The 14,023-nt window shown below is 42.0% G+C and overlaps 1 protein-coding gene across 1 annotated transcript; it reads left to right on the top strand.

Annotated features, from left to right (window-relative positions):
• The first annotated feature begins 7,898 nt into the window (after window positions 1-7,898).
• On the top strand, window positions 7,899-13,060 carry LOC104553797 (cytochrome c oxidase subunit 6C). The gene is made up of 4 exons (XM_061995183.1): window positions 7,899-7,985; window positions 8,741-8,868; window positions 10,060-10,197; window positions 12,936-13,060. Exons 2-3 carry the CDS (start codon window positions 8,755-8,757, stop codon window positions 10,177-10,179), a joined length of 234 nt encoding a protein of 77 aa, XP_061851167.1. The 5' UTR covers window positions 7,899-7,985; window positions 8,741-8,754; the 3' UTR covers window positions 10,180-10,197; window positions 12,936-13,060.
• The last annotated feature ends 963 nt before the right edge of the window (window positions 13,061-14,023 follow it).

Genomic DNA, 14,023 nt, shown 5'->3' with positions numbered 1-14,023 from the left:
GTGCTGGAGCAGATTAGAATTATGCAGGACGCACTAAGCTGTCCTATTATGGTTATGGTAGTCAAGGAATAGATGAGATTCACTTATTTCTAATACTCACTGAATCAAGCTAATTTATTTGTCAAGTGCAGGCTGCATTTACTTGGATCTTCCTCTATTTCTCTACTAATTAAAATATTTTACTTTCATGGTAACACATGTGAAAGTGTTGACAACAGCATTGCTTATTCCACATGTTAATTATGTATTTGTTCAGAGTATGCTGATGAACTGTGTGCATTTCTTATGTTAAGTTTTCATTTCATGTCAAAGGAAAAGTGGAAATGTAGTAAGTGGATTTGTGCTTTTAATTTTAGATATTTCTTTTGCCTCCAAAACAATCTTGTACATGACTCCTCTGTACCATATGCATTTGAAAATCTTTTGTTGGCAAGAAGTTTAAAAAGAAAGCAATACTTGCTTCTCAGAAAAGGATTTTTGAACAAAGCAAAGCAATTGTGCCATTAATGAGAAAGTTAAATGAAACAAATGACATGGCAAGCAAGAAAGAAACACAGCATCACATTCAAGGAATGCAGAGGCACACAAGAGCTTATGCGATATTCCCCATCTGTCAAAGCTAGTAAATACAGATATCTCACTGGAAATATTAATTATTATAGTCAATGGTGTCTGTGGCTCAGTAAATGCAATCCACAATGTCACGGCATTCCTAGTTTTCACCTATAAGCAACTAAAAGATCAGCTGTGATCCCCAGCTGATCCAGACTGGTTTTGTAAACCTCCAACCCTGACTGATCTGAATCCCACTCATTCCTGAAAAAAAGTACTTTGGGAATAAAATCTGTCACATTTGTAGCGTAATTTACACTTTTATGGTTTTGTATATGTATATGTGTGTGCAGGCATATATACGTGCATGCCTGTGCTTCGTGGATTTGTATGTGCTTGTGTGCATATATATACACGACACACAAACGTTCATGAAATGACCTTGTTTGGTAAACTGTCATAGGGATTACATTTGGCATATATAATCTTTTTTCCTAGTACAATATTCCAACCATTTTCTTATGTGTATTTTTTTAAATGAAGGACTTTTTGTCTCATTAAAATGTGTGGGTTTGTACTCACATGCATGTGAGAGGACAGAGCTGTTACACTTGCTTAGTCGAGGAATATGGCTCATTGCAGAGGTTTGCACAGCTGCTGGAAAGAGAAAATAAATGCATATGAAAGAAAAAAAAAATCACTTTCTCTGTATTTTTTCTCCCAAATGAGAAAGTAATTAACAGCATGTGTTGGACCATTCACGAAAGACTACGATAAATGATTTACTGTTTTCAAGCTAACGCGCCGAATGCTTGATCTAAAAAGGGAGAGTGTTGAACCTCTCCTGTTGATTGTGTTCATCTTCCAGTTATGACCTTCCAGTTCAAAGATCATCTTAACTCCTGGCTGCCTGATATGCAATTTGCTGAATGTATTGAAATTCATTCTCTTAATTCACATCTCCAGAAATGCTCAGCACCTGAAACAAGTAGGCCTACAGAAAGCCGTCCAAAGGACAAAAACAGTGTTCATTAAGTATATAGAAAAAAAAATAAAGCAAACCAAAATCAAAACATATATATAGGCTTAGTTGGGCTTGCCTCAGCAATGTAGTGCTAATCAGAGTTTGTATTCAGAGAGAACTGTTAAGCATTGGAAGCAAACTGCCCAGAAAGCTTTTGGCGTTCTTACTGTCACCACAGGGGCTCTAAAAACAGATAAGATACACACGTCTTCCAGGAAGGACTAAGTATTTTCAGACCCATACTGGAGCAGGGGAGTGAGTAGGTGAACTCTTGAGGGATGCATTTTCTCTGAATCTCTATTCAGGTTGTTTTGAACGCAAAAGCTTAGCCTCTGCTAAGGAATCTTATGAGAGCCAAGGGCTGTGACACTTCATTTGCTCTGCACCCGAAACTCCCACTGAAGCCAATTATTCAATCTAATTTAACAAAGACCACAGCTTCTCTGGCTGTGCAATTGTTGGTAACCATCAACAAACTGATTCATCTACAATTGGGCCAAATGTTACAAAATCTGTTTCTTAGTTCTTGTTTGTACCCCCATCATAAGATTACACCAAAATTAAAGCATGCAGTACTTGAACTAACTTCAAAGGCTGAGCTTGCACTTCTAGCTAGTTCAGCCTTTTTATTGGTTCATGTTTTCCATTTGGCTTCAACATCCTGTTCCTTACTGATGCCCTTCTAGAGTTTCATTTACAAATATTACGTCCCCGGTTAGTGAGCCATGCTAATTAATACTGTGGTAGAGGCTATGGATTATAGTAATCTCATGCCTCCTGCTTGGAAAAACGCTGTGATTTTTCCAGACGTTTACATGTAAAGCTATATTGAACATGGCCAAATTTGTCTGAGGAAAATGTATTCTGAACTCACTTAATCAAAATATATTTAACTAAGCTTGCTTACGCTATTATCTACTGCCAGTTTTGTTAATCGTGAAGCTAAAAAATTTCAATGCAGTAGAAACTTGAGATCCACAACTTCCTAATTAGATTATTTCAAACAAAACAGTAAAGTTAAAACAGGTTGGTTTAAGTATACACATCTTAAAAAGTTTATGCCAATAACAAGTTTGTTAAGAAAACACAAACAGATGATTTGACTACTTTCTGGAAGCCTCACGCATCTGACTGCCTCACCTGTCAAACCTGGGCTCACAATCTGACATGGATTTTAGTTCCACTGTGGATTTTGCAGCCAGAGATTCCCTGACTGCTGGGACTTCAAGTGGTGCCAAAGTTATCATTGTAAAGAGAATCTATTTTATTTACAGTACCATCAAATATCGAATAAGAGCTATGAAGCCCTTACACAACATAGCAATACTAAGTTGATAGGTTCTTCCAATACCAACATAAACAAAAGTAATGGCATTTTTTAGGACAATGGCATATCTTTTATTAGACCAGGTGATGTAATTGGAAACAACAGATAAGCTTTTGGGCTTGCAATTTGTTCACCATCAAGAAATACATAAACTCTGAGGTACTCAATATTTTATTTTCAATTGTGTTCATGAACTCTCTTTCCATAAATGGACACAATTTGGTTGACTGCAGCATGATGATACAAGTCACAACACATCTGAGGCAGCTCCCACTCCCAGACTTCCATTTTGGACCTGGGAAAGAAAACTTGTCAACATACCCTAACACCATATCACCTTCTCAGCGTGAATTAAAACAGACTAAAATGAGAGGTTTAGAAACCTATGAGAAAAGGTCTAAAAACTTGCCACAGGAAACAACTGTAAAAATGGCACCTGGGCCAGTCTTTTTTGTCAACATGAGCTCTATATTGTACTGGGTAAATCAAATAAAGGGCATAGATGTCTCTAGGTTAAATCCTACAGCTGCAAATTTCAGGTGTCACTCTCTCAGGGTATAGTCCCTAACCAGAGCAAGGCCTCCTCTCCTCTCTACACAGCTCGCTCCTCTGAGGAGCATCTGAGCCAACAGCTGCCCAGAGCAAGCACATTGAACCAAACCCAGTAAAGGAACAAATGTAGTCTCTTGTGGGAAGTGAGTCTTGTCTTCTATTTGAAGGAAGCTTTCCCACTTCATACCCACAGGTAAATTGGTCTGTCATTTTCTGTGAGTATTAATTCCTTGAACAAAAATACAGATGGCCACTTTCTGCTTTCCTGGAGGTCAGATGATCACTGGAAACTTCTATGAAAAACAGAAGATTGAATTACATGTGAAAACTTAATGTGTTGACTGGTTAAACAGTAGATTTTAGTATTTTTCTGTAAAGGTGTTTTAACTCCACAGGTTCCTGGAAAAACAAAGATGAGGAATGAAAAAACTTCTCAGCGTAAGGTACCTCTGTGCAAATCGAGAGGAATAATGGAACAGCATTAAAACATTGTCTTTGATGACTTTATTTCCATTGCAGACAGGCTACACCACATTCAGAAATACAGAACACAGCAGAATCCTTGCATCATTTAAAGGGCTTTGTGCGAGGAATGGAGGCTGAAAGGAGGTGTTTCTGTGGGAGTGCTTTTGATTTTTTCTAAGAAATCAGAAAATAATGCAGAATATTTCTGGCGATGAATGATGAAGTTTGACTTGTGCGAGTTAAACTTTTAGCTAAGAATGACACAGAGTACTACTTGTTTAAAAATCCAGTTTGTTTAAACAAAGTTTTCCTGTTGCTAAAACGAGCAGCATTTTTGTTTCAGATAGGCCCTCTGAACCTGGAGGACCTCAGTGTGAGCACAATTAATAAAGAAAACCGTACTTCAGAAAAGAAAGTGGCAAAAAAGAAGTGTCACATGAATGTTAATGTTAATGTGAAACCTTGTCTGTTTTCTGGTTCTTGAGCCTGAACATACATGACATTAGTCATGTCTTGACTACAGGTTGTGAACTTGGGAAGTAGTGGAGTCTGCTGTTTTAACAACATGATTTTAATATGACGTTAACAAGCACAGGATCATTCACACAATTATATCAGTGTTTGATGCATATAAAAGTACCTGAATCTATCTCTTTACAAATTGAATGAAACTTGAGAAATATCTTTTTTTGAGACTCTTCTATTTCACAAGCATGCACACAATCAACGCAGGCTTGTGAAATCCCTGTCTGCTCCACTTATTCTGATTTGAACTTCAGCTGTTTCCTCCCCTACACCACGTTTGTTTATAATGGTCTTTTGGAAGCACAAAAATATTTTTCTTCCCCCTACTAATTTTGACGTTTTTCATTTAGGAATCATTGATTCACCCTTATTTTTCTGTACAGCTGCCATTGCAATTCTGCTAAATAACTTTTCTTGCCACAATATCTTTCTTTGTTCCACAGCACCACTGATTGATGTTGACACAGTTGTGGTAAAAGAGTACTTGATTAATTAATTTCTGGCACAGAAATGGGAGGAGGGGCACAAATGTATGCATTTTTGTATGTGGCACATAGCATTGTTTAATTTTTTATGTTCTTTTGTGATACAGAGGTAAATTTTACAATAAACTATTTAGGAATGCAGTTGGCTGGGGAAATTGCTGATGTCCCATGTGATCTTTTTCCAGTAGATTTTTGGTGATAATTTGATCCAGATTATGATTATCTAAAGACTTTTTGTGGCACATGCAAAAATCACTTGATTGTCACAGTCCTGTTCCTACTCGGCTCCAGTCCACACCACAGAAAGTACAGTCCTAAGGCTCACAGCTAGCACTCTTCGTGGAAAAGACAAGGATCCACTGCCTACATTTTTTCTCGCTAAAGTCAGAGGTAAATTTTATTTTAAATTTCACTGGAGCACAAGCAAGTAATGATCTGGCATTAACGTCTTCACTCAGTCCTCAAAGGATGATCCTTTTCAGGGACACCATGAAGCAGTGTCAACTCTTGCTGGTGCTACAGTATTTTGGAGAGGAAAAGAGGATTACAGATGTCCAAAAGACAGCTGGAGCAAGTGGCAGAAACCCCAGGGACTGGGTGGACTGGGAAGGAAATAGCTGCTGTTGTCCCTGTGTTGCATGTTTCAGTGTTTTCAGAAGGTTTAATTGCTTTGATGCATTTGGATACGTGGGGGCTACTAAGGTCCAAAACCACATTCAGCTTTAAAACTCATTCTAAAACTGCATTATTAGGAAGCAACTCTGTGCACTGGCTTAATGGATCTGATAATCTCTGCTCTCCCTCTGTGGCTCAACTTCCAATGGTATCCTCTATCCTTTAATCCCTTATTTGCACAGTCCAGAACTGCCCTTTATACAGAACAATACGGAGTTGGCTCTATATTCCATAGTAATGATGTAAAAAAATAATAGCAATTAGCACTTCATTTAGCATCTTAACTATAACACAAAGATTCCTAGCCAGCAGTATCTCAGGCACAAGGGGAAACTGGTCACATAGAAAAGAATTTAATGACCCAGCCAGCCATGAAGTAAGCTATTCAAAACAATAATCACAATTTTTTTTATTTGCAGTCTTAGGCCCATCCACCAAAACATTCTGTCTCACCAAGGACGGAGTTTACAGGAAAATTCCTCATATATAGTTTATGATAGCAGCCATGAAACCTGTTATGCTTTCATTCCAATTAATTTGGTGTCCTCTTTTTCTGACATTGTGCAACAAGATCTAGACAACTTTCCCTGCCATTTCTTTCTTGTTCTCACTGAGTCTCAGGAGCAGCGTGGACCTGAGTATATCCTTAGATCCCTACAATCAGGTTACAGATTAATCTTGTCATTCTTTCTGTATGACATCATAAACATTTGGCTTTTTGTGTTAACCCACACAGGAAAAACTCTTGGACAGGCATTCTTCATTTCAGTCTCTACTACAGTAATAAACTTCAGTTTGAGGAACATTGTCCAAACGCACCTATTCAGATTGCTGTGGAAAAGACTATTCTCCCAGCTTGTAGCCACGGATGTATGATTTCTCTCTAATTTCTAATTTTCTAACGACACTTTCCTCTTTAATGCCATCAAAAGCAACTTCTCTTCAGTTTTAAGGGCTCATCTCCTCTGTCATTTGATGTCAGGATCTAGCTGGCTTTGGTAAAGGAGTGCAAGGCTTGAATGAATATCTTGCTACACAGGAGAGGTTTCAGCTTTTTCGAGGCAGGAATTTATAGCATTTAGTGTAAATCCCACAGAGACTCCCCAGGAATAAAATCAACGACAAAACCATATGGAGGTGGTGGTTCAGTGGAAACCATGGGCAAAGTCACATGTGTGCTTCATTTCCAGAAAAGGCACAAAACCCGGCTAAAAAGTATCTAGAAATGATTGCAAATTGATTCGCTTGGCCAATCATTCACAGCAAAGTCTATAAAGGTTATTATTTCACGTGTTCTAGTTTTACGGCTGTTTGGGTTTGATGGCCACTCTGGAGATCTGGAAAACCCCAGCAGGCTTTGCCGAGGGTACTCCACGCGCCTACCTCTGCTCCCCATCACACTCAGCTATAGCCTGAGCGCACAGTGGGGAAGAAATAGGTGCCTGTGACACACATCATGAAATGCAATTTTTCTTTAAGCAAGGACTAGGAGCTGAGTATCCTGAGAAACAGGCTCTGGTGGCTAGAAGAAGGGGTTAATGCCCAGGCTGGAGTAACACTGTTTAGGTCAGTTTCATTGTGTGAACCTGACTACTCTGACTACTTCAAGAGGGACTAGAGAATAAGGCGGGAACCTACTGCATCACGAGGCCCGAAGGTTGGGTGGCTGCCTAATGAGCACGAAGTCAGCAAACATCTGCAGTAACTGGGGGAAAGGTAAAGGTGGCAAGGGGAGATTGCAACCAGACTCAGCCCACCTACCCAATTCATATCCCAAACTCCAAAGGTACCGGAGCAGGTGAACTGAGTACTCACACTCCTTTACATACCACGCGAAGGACTGCTAACTAATCAATGAACACAATAACAACACAGCCCTATTGGAATACAGACTATGCCAGTGGTTTTGTGTATAAATACGGCATAGGCAGTACCGCTGGTGTGCCAGCTTTGTGGACTACCATGTAGCATCAGTGCAAATACGCAGTGAAACAGCCCCGCTCTCTCTGTGTATTCCGGCGTCCTGCACTCCGGGTAAACCGGCGCACTGCTGGGACAACCCGCCGTGCCGCCGAGGGCACGCGGTGCTCAGCCGATCCGAGGCGCGGAAAGGGCGCTCACTGAGGCGCTCGGCACCGTGTCCCGGCCGGCGAGGGGCTGTCCGGAGCGGCCGCCGCATCCCGCGCCACGCGGGGCCCCCGCGGCCCGGGCTGGGTGCTCCCCCGCACCCCGCCCCACCGCAGCCGTGAGCGCGCGCATTGCGGCGTTTGGGCCGAGCCGCGCGCCGTAGGCAGGCCCCGCCTCCGGCGCGTGCGCGGCCGCGGCCCGCAGAGGGAGCCCGGCGGCGGGGCGGAAGGACGTTGTAGGGGTCTGGGCTGAGGTGAGGTCGTACTCTCGCTCCCTGCTCCGGCCGCTGCCGCCCCCGCGTCTCCCCTCTCCTTCTCATCCCCGCGGCTGCCGCTCACTGCTCTCCCGTCGGCCGCGGGCCGCGGCCCGTCGCGGCAGCCCGTGACCTCTGCGCGTCCGTGAGGGCGGCGGCCTCGCTGGCGGAGGGCCGCGAGGGGCCTGAGCCTCCGGGGCCGGAGAAAGATGATTAAACGTGTGAGGAGACGGGCGTGCGCGGCTGCGGGCAGCGCCGCGGCCCTCGGGGACAGCTGGGCCGCCTCCCGGTCCTCGTTCTCGCTCCGCGGCCCTTTTGGGCGCCGGGGGCTACAGGGAGGGAAGCGCCTGCCTCGGGCCACGAAAACCCCTTTAATGAATTCGGGCTCGCAGTTACTTTAAAAAAAACCCCTACAGACTAGAAAAGCACGTGCTTTTCCTTAGAAATGAATAAAACGTGATCATTGTTTTAGTTGCCTTCTGATGTAAACAGTGGGCCTGAAATGGTGGCCTCTCCAGGGAGGGAAGGATTTAGTACAAACAGTGGAGGCCAGTCGTGATTCCATGAGCACTGGACGTAAGGAATATAAAAGCATATGCGGGTTCATGTTATGAGTAGGCTGTCCTTGATTGTTGCCCCCTAAGTATTGACATTGAAAAGTCAGCTAGAGAGCAGTGCTATTGCTTATGTTGTGAAAATGAAGTCTTCTTAAAAAAAACATCTTGTCCCAAAGTATTTAAATGTTTTTCTTTCAGGAAACACTGTCGCCATGTCGTCTGCGCTATTGCCCAAGCCGCAAATGCGGCGCCTTTTGGCCCGGCGGATGAAGTTTCACCTATTTGGGGCGTTTTTTGTATCTCTGGGATGCGCAGCTTTGTACAAGGTGAGTTCTGTAGTCATTTGATTATGAACTGGACTCATAGGAATTCATAATATTTTTCTGTTGAGATACAGTCGAGCCGTTCATCAAAAAGCTTAAGTAATGTGTTTTTGTAAGCATGCTTCCAGAACATAAATAAATCACCCTAATCTTCATTGGAAGAAGGGACCTGGTGATTTAAGCCGTGTAATCAAGATCACGCAATTCGTGACAACTTAACCTTGAGTCTCCTAGTCCAAGACTGCTCTTGATTATTTGCATGGTTGATGCACATTAACTCTAGATAGTCTGTGTCTCTGTCACGGTATCTGAGACTTTAGAGAGTACTCAAAGTCTTTAGATTGATTTTGGAAAACTTGCTCATAAGCAATGTGGAAATCCCATCCTTCACGCTGAAGATATCTGTGTGGGGAAGGCTAGTGTGGTCCCTTTGTCTTTCCTTTTAAAGTATCGTGTGGAAGTGGAGATTTCCACTTCCAAAAAACCCACTTACAGATTGGAGTTTGCATTTTGTAGGCCTCAAGAGACTTCTGACAAAGATAAAAATGGTAGTTGTTCTTGAGTGCCTTTGCTAAGCAATTCTTGGACCTCACACTCCAAAGCATGCAACGGAGTTTAAATTACTGCAGAAGAACTGGATCTTGGTATTCCCATTGAACTCATGGAGATTCTGTTTGCAGCATTTGAGTACTTGGGAGGCTATGGGTAAAAGTGAGATCCACAAATGTTTGTCAGAAACAATAAGCTTGCACAGTTATATTCAATGTCTGTTTAACACATCTGTTAAGAGGAGGCAAGCTTGTTTGTGGCCAGACTTACCAGTTTTTAATAGTCTGTGGTTTTTTACCTTATTTTGCTCCCTCACATTAATACTCTAGTAAGGCAGCAGACAGTATTTAGAACAAGTAACATGGATCTGAGAAGTGCTTTACTTCGTTACATGTTAGATACTGTCAGACAAACCTGCTTTGGACCTTCCTTCACATGTGATGTCTTGGCTTTCTTTTTAAGGTTTCACTTCAGACATTTGTTTACCTGACCATTGGTCAAGTAGCCTGAAGTGAGGATTTGAACAGGAACAAAAAAATATTTTACTGATTTGAGGCTTTTTAGGCTGCTATCCACTGATACAAATCATAGCACTAATAGAAACAAAATACTGCAGGCTTTAATTTTTTTGTGTGTACTTGCCAGTTTGGAGTTGCTGAGCCCAGAAAACGAGCTTATGCAGAGTTCTATAAAAACTACGATGCTATGAAGGACTTTGAAGCCATGAGAGCAGCTGGTGTGTTTGAGTCTGCGCCGCCCAAATGATGGAACCTGCACCCACAGGTAAGAAGCTACTCTGCTAACTTAGAGTGTTTTAGTGAGACATTGTGCTTCTATTTGGAGGTTCTTTTTTGATAAAATAGAAGGGTGCTCCTAAGGAAAAAAGAAACACATTGCACCCAAGAGATATCTGGTAATAAAAGCATAAAGAAATATGGGAACTGGGGAGCGAGGAGGAAGGGCAGAACAGAAAGCTCCTACCTTTTGAGTAATTTGTGTGATGCAGGAGACTTGCACAGAGTGATGCCAGGCCTTTCCGTGCTCGTGCAGCCATGGAGAGCAGACAGCTCTTGTATTGAAGGACAAGACTTGCCTAGTATTGCTTGTTACATTGATACTGTCACACCATGGGCTGTTGGTACATACTACTGACCTACTTGGGGTGGTGCAGTGAACGAGCTAAGGGAGAGGCTGTTTCTCTCCTATAGCATGCATCTTACTCTGAGAGACAGCTTTCACTCATCCTTTTTTCAAGTCAGTGAGAGCAGGAAGATAACTTAGTCATGGGAGGAAGTATATTTAAATACACACACACACACATATGTATCTCTATATATATCTATATATATATGTATAAAATTGCAGTGGCATACAGCTCTGTGTGCTAATATTCAGATTTTTGCCACACAGAGTTAAGCCTGAATAGAACTTTGTTTGCAATACAGTTTTCCTAGTACTTAACAGTGCGTTTTGTTTGAAGACTGCCAAACTTTGTTCTCCCTCACTTGTTGTCATAACAGCAGGAAAAAAAAGTCTTGATTTCAACCTCATCGTAGTTATTAATAAGCACAGTCACTAAACTGCACAAGCTCGTGATGTGACAGCTCAATAAAGAATTTCTCCCCTTTTCTTGATCCAGATTTCTTACATTGAGTTCTCTGCTTCTCTTAAAATGACTTCAAACTAATGTAGAATGATCGCTTTTTCATTCTTTTGGAATGTTTTCATATTGTGATCATTATGTGATAATCTGTGGCTCTAATTATCCTGGCCAGCTGGATTTTCTCAGCCTGCTTGCTTAAAGCAGCAAGATTGAATAAAAGATTTGTCCTTAACGCTATTAATACTAAATTCAGTTGTGTGACAATCTACAACTGTCTGGTTTCTGCATGACACAATTACATAAAAAACCCCAAAAAGCAGAGCTCCAGATCTTCTAACAGATTCATAAGGCAGGAAAACAACATGGCAGTCCCTTTGTGGTTGGGTTTTTTTTAATTTGTTTCAGAGGGGGGAGTTATGAAAGGGGGGAAACAGCTGTTCTTTAGCTGTGACTACAACAAAGATAAATACCAAAATGGTAAATTTACCTAGTTTTCATCTTGGTAATTCTGTCTCTGGTTTGGTCCTATTGCTAATACAGAGGCACTTCTAAACTTTCATAGACAGTGGAATTTCATTCCTTAGTCAGGTGGCCTTCATCAGGATATTCCAAAAGGCCATCTGGTGCTAAAATCATTTGAAACAAATATTGTCAGCAAGGATGCATGTTGAATATTTAATTAGAATCACGAGCAGGGTTTTATTTTGGTGCAAATGGAGCTCTGCTCTCAGTTAGCTTGTGTTCCCATTTGCAACTTAAACCCAAAGCTGCACATTGTGTGCACCTGTTAAAATTAAATGTTTCCTAAACATTTCTTCCATTCCTTAATTACACCAGCTCAAAAGAAAATGTGAACGATATCTTTACATGTTGATTTTGTTTGAATTGCTAATGCTTCTTGGAGTTAGCCCTCCTCCATAGCAGAAAGAGGTTGGATTTTTTTTTGTTTTGGAGGAAAACAGTACCAGTGTTTCAAATGTTCTGGAAAGACTGTGGAAAGGACAAGTACACAGAACAGATGGAATACATTTTCATTTGTCTCAGTAGCTGAAAACTTAGCTATGGAAGTTGGATGGAGGTTGAATTTGATGCATTTTTTGGTATAGTTGCCCAAAGGGTACAGTGGTCAGGCATGCTCTACCTCTCCCGTTTTTCCTGGAATCCATTCTGTCTGTCAGTAAATGCAGTGGTTTCAGCTCAGTGAATGCTCTCTCTGGAGTCAGTACTCAGCTGCTAAGAGGAGCATTCCTGAGTAAAGGTGTCAGCTCAGCCTCCCCCACAGTGTTGCTGCAGGGTCTGCAAGAAACCTGTGGCCCACCTGTCAATTTAACTGTGTCTTCTGCCTGGCATGGACCTCGTGTGGTGGCACCCACAGTGGGGATCAAGAGCAAGTGTAGATTTGAGGAGTGTGCTACCTCTGCAGTGTGCTCAGTAATAGGTTGGAGGGGCAAGCTCAGAGCTCAGTGCTAGCCGCTTGCATGACTCTTGTCATGGAGCACAGCTGGGCTTGGATTGTGTTCAAGGTAGTGGGGAGATGCAATCTGAATTTGGTTTTCTTCCTTCCTTGGTAGGTTGCTTACACCACTTGTTTCCTCTCTGGCTCCTCTCTGAAAGCTGCATTCCTTTCTCTTTCAGGCCCTCAGGAAGATTGATTCAGTTATCAGTGCAGCATGTATACTGAATCTGACGTGCTGTGCAGTATTGTTCCAGCTCTTGATTTGTTCCATGTTCCACTTCTGTTTGCCACATGAAGGGTGTGTGAATCTTAAACCATCAGGAAATAACGGGGAATTCCTCTAGACTAAACCACGACAGAAACGTTTCTCTCCATTGCTTTCTGTTCGTACACACTAACAGGTTTACTTAGAGCATAAAGTTTGTCCAACATAACTTAGCATTTTCTTTTTTTATCTTGCAGATTCCCTTCAGTCTGAGGAGACTTGATGCCTGACCCATTTTCATGGAGTTGTAAAGTGTAATGCACTTGAGCACATGGCACACACTTTAATGTAACTCAGTAAATAAATACATAAATCAGTGGCACTCGATCGTCTTCATTAAGGTCAAAATACTCATGCTCACAGGAGAGGTGGAAAGCCTTCATAAGTCGTTCAAGGTGACCAAGTCTAGTTTTCTTCCAACCAGGAATGATTTGCATCTCTGGCGAAATGACACCCTAAGCAGGCTGTCAGCATGAGGCTGGTTGGTACAAGATGGGAGAGGCTCTATTTCTGGAAGGGTCTGTGTTACCTCTGGCTTCACAAGGTGAACTGAGCTTAAGATGAAAGAATTTGGAGAGGAATTATGGAAATAATACACTACCCAACCTTTCTATCTTTTTCTGCTGCTGTTGCTGTATTGCCTTCCTTATGGTACTGAGCTATTGCATCAAGACCTGTAAACTGAGCAAGGGCCCACTTGTACGTGTGGTACGTTGCTGTAATTGGAAAATGATTCTAAACTGAAGATAAAACATTGCATGAATTTGATGCACAAGAGGAAAGTGGGCAATAGCAGACAAAACAAGAAATATTTTAGGATATTATGGTTATTAAAATCCTTGCATGCTGCTTCTAGACATGTATCATCTTTTTTTAGTATGTGCATGTAGTTGACTAAGTGTGGTTTAGATCCCTGCTCTGTGCTGTGTGCTTACGAGCTCTGTCTTCTGCCATCATTTGGAGGCTGCTTTGTGTGCTGCACGCTGCTGAGGCTGGAGAGGGTCCTAGGGCTGTAACTCTTCTTTCCTAAGAGCAGGTACTAGGAGAGGAGTCCAAGCTGGTTATGTGAAGGAGCGTGATGGCATCTGTGTTGTAGTTGAAGGTCTTCAGATCTTTTTTGGAGTAACTCATTATTTTAAATGCATCATTAACTGCTTATGCACTTGTACCCAGCACTGGCCAGGAACTTTGTTCTGTTTTGGGCCTGTCACTACAACAGAGACACTGAGGTCCTGGAGTGTGTCCAGAGATGGGCAACAAAGCTGGTGAAGGGTCCGGAGAACCT

The sequence above is a fragment of the Colius striatus genome, chromosome 4 (genome assembly GCF_028858725.1).
Source record: "Colius striatus isolate bColStr4 chromosome 4, bColStr4.1.hap1, whole genome shotgun sequence".
NCBI classification, from domain to species: domain Eukaryota; kingdom Metazoa; phylum Chordata; class Aves; order Coliiformes; family Coliidae; genus Colius; species Colius striatus.
The sequence above is the reverse complement of the archived record's forward strand: the minus strand, read 5'-3'. Positions and strand labels throughout refer to the sequence as shown.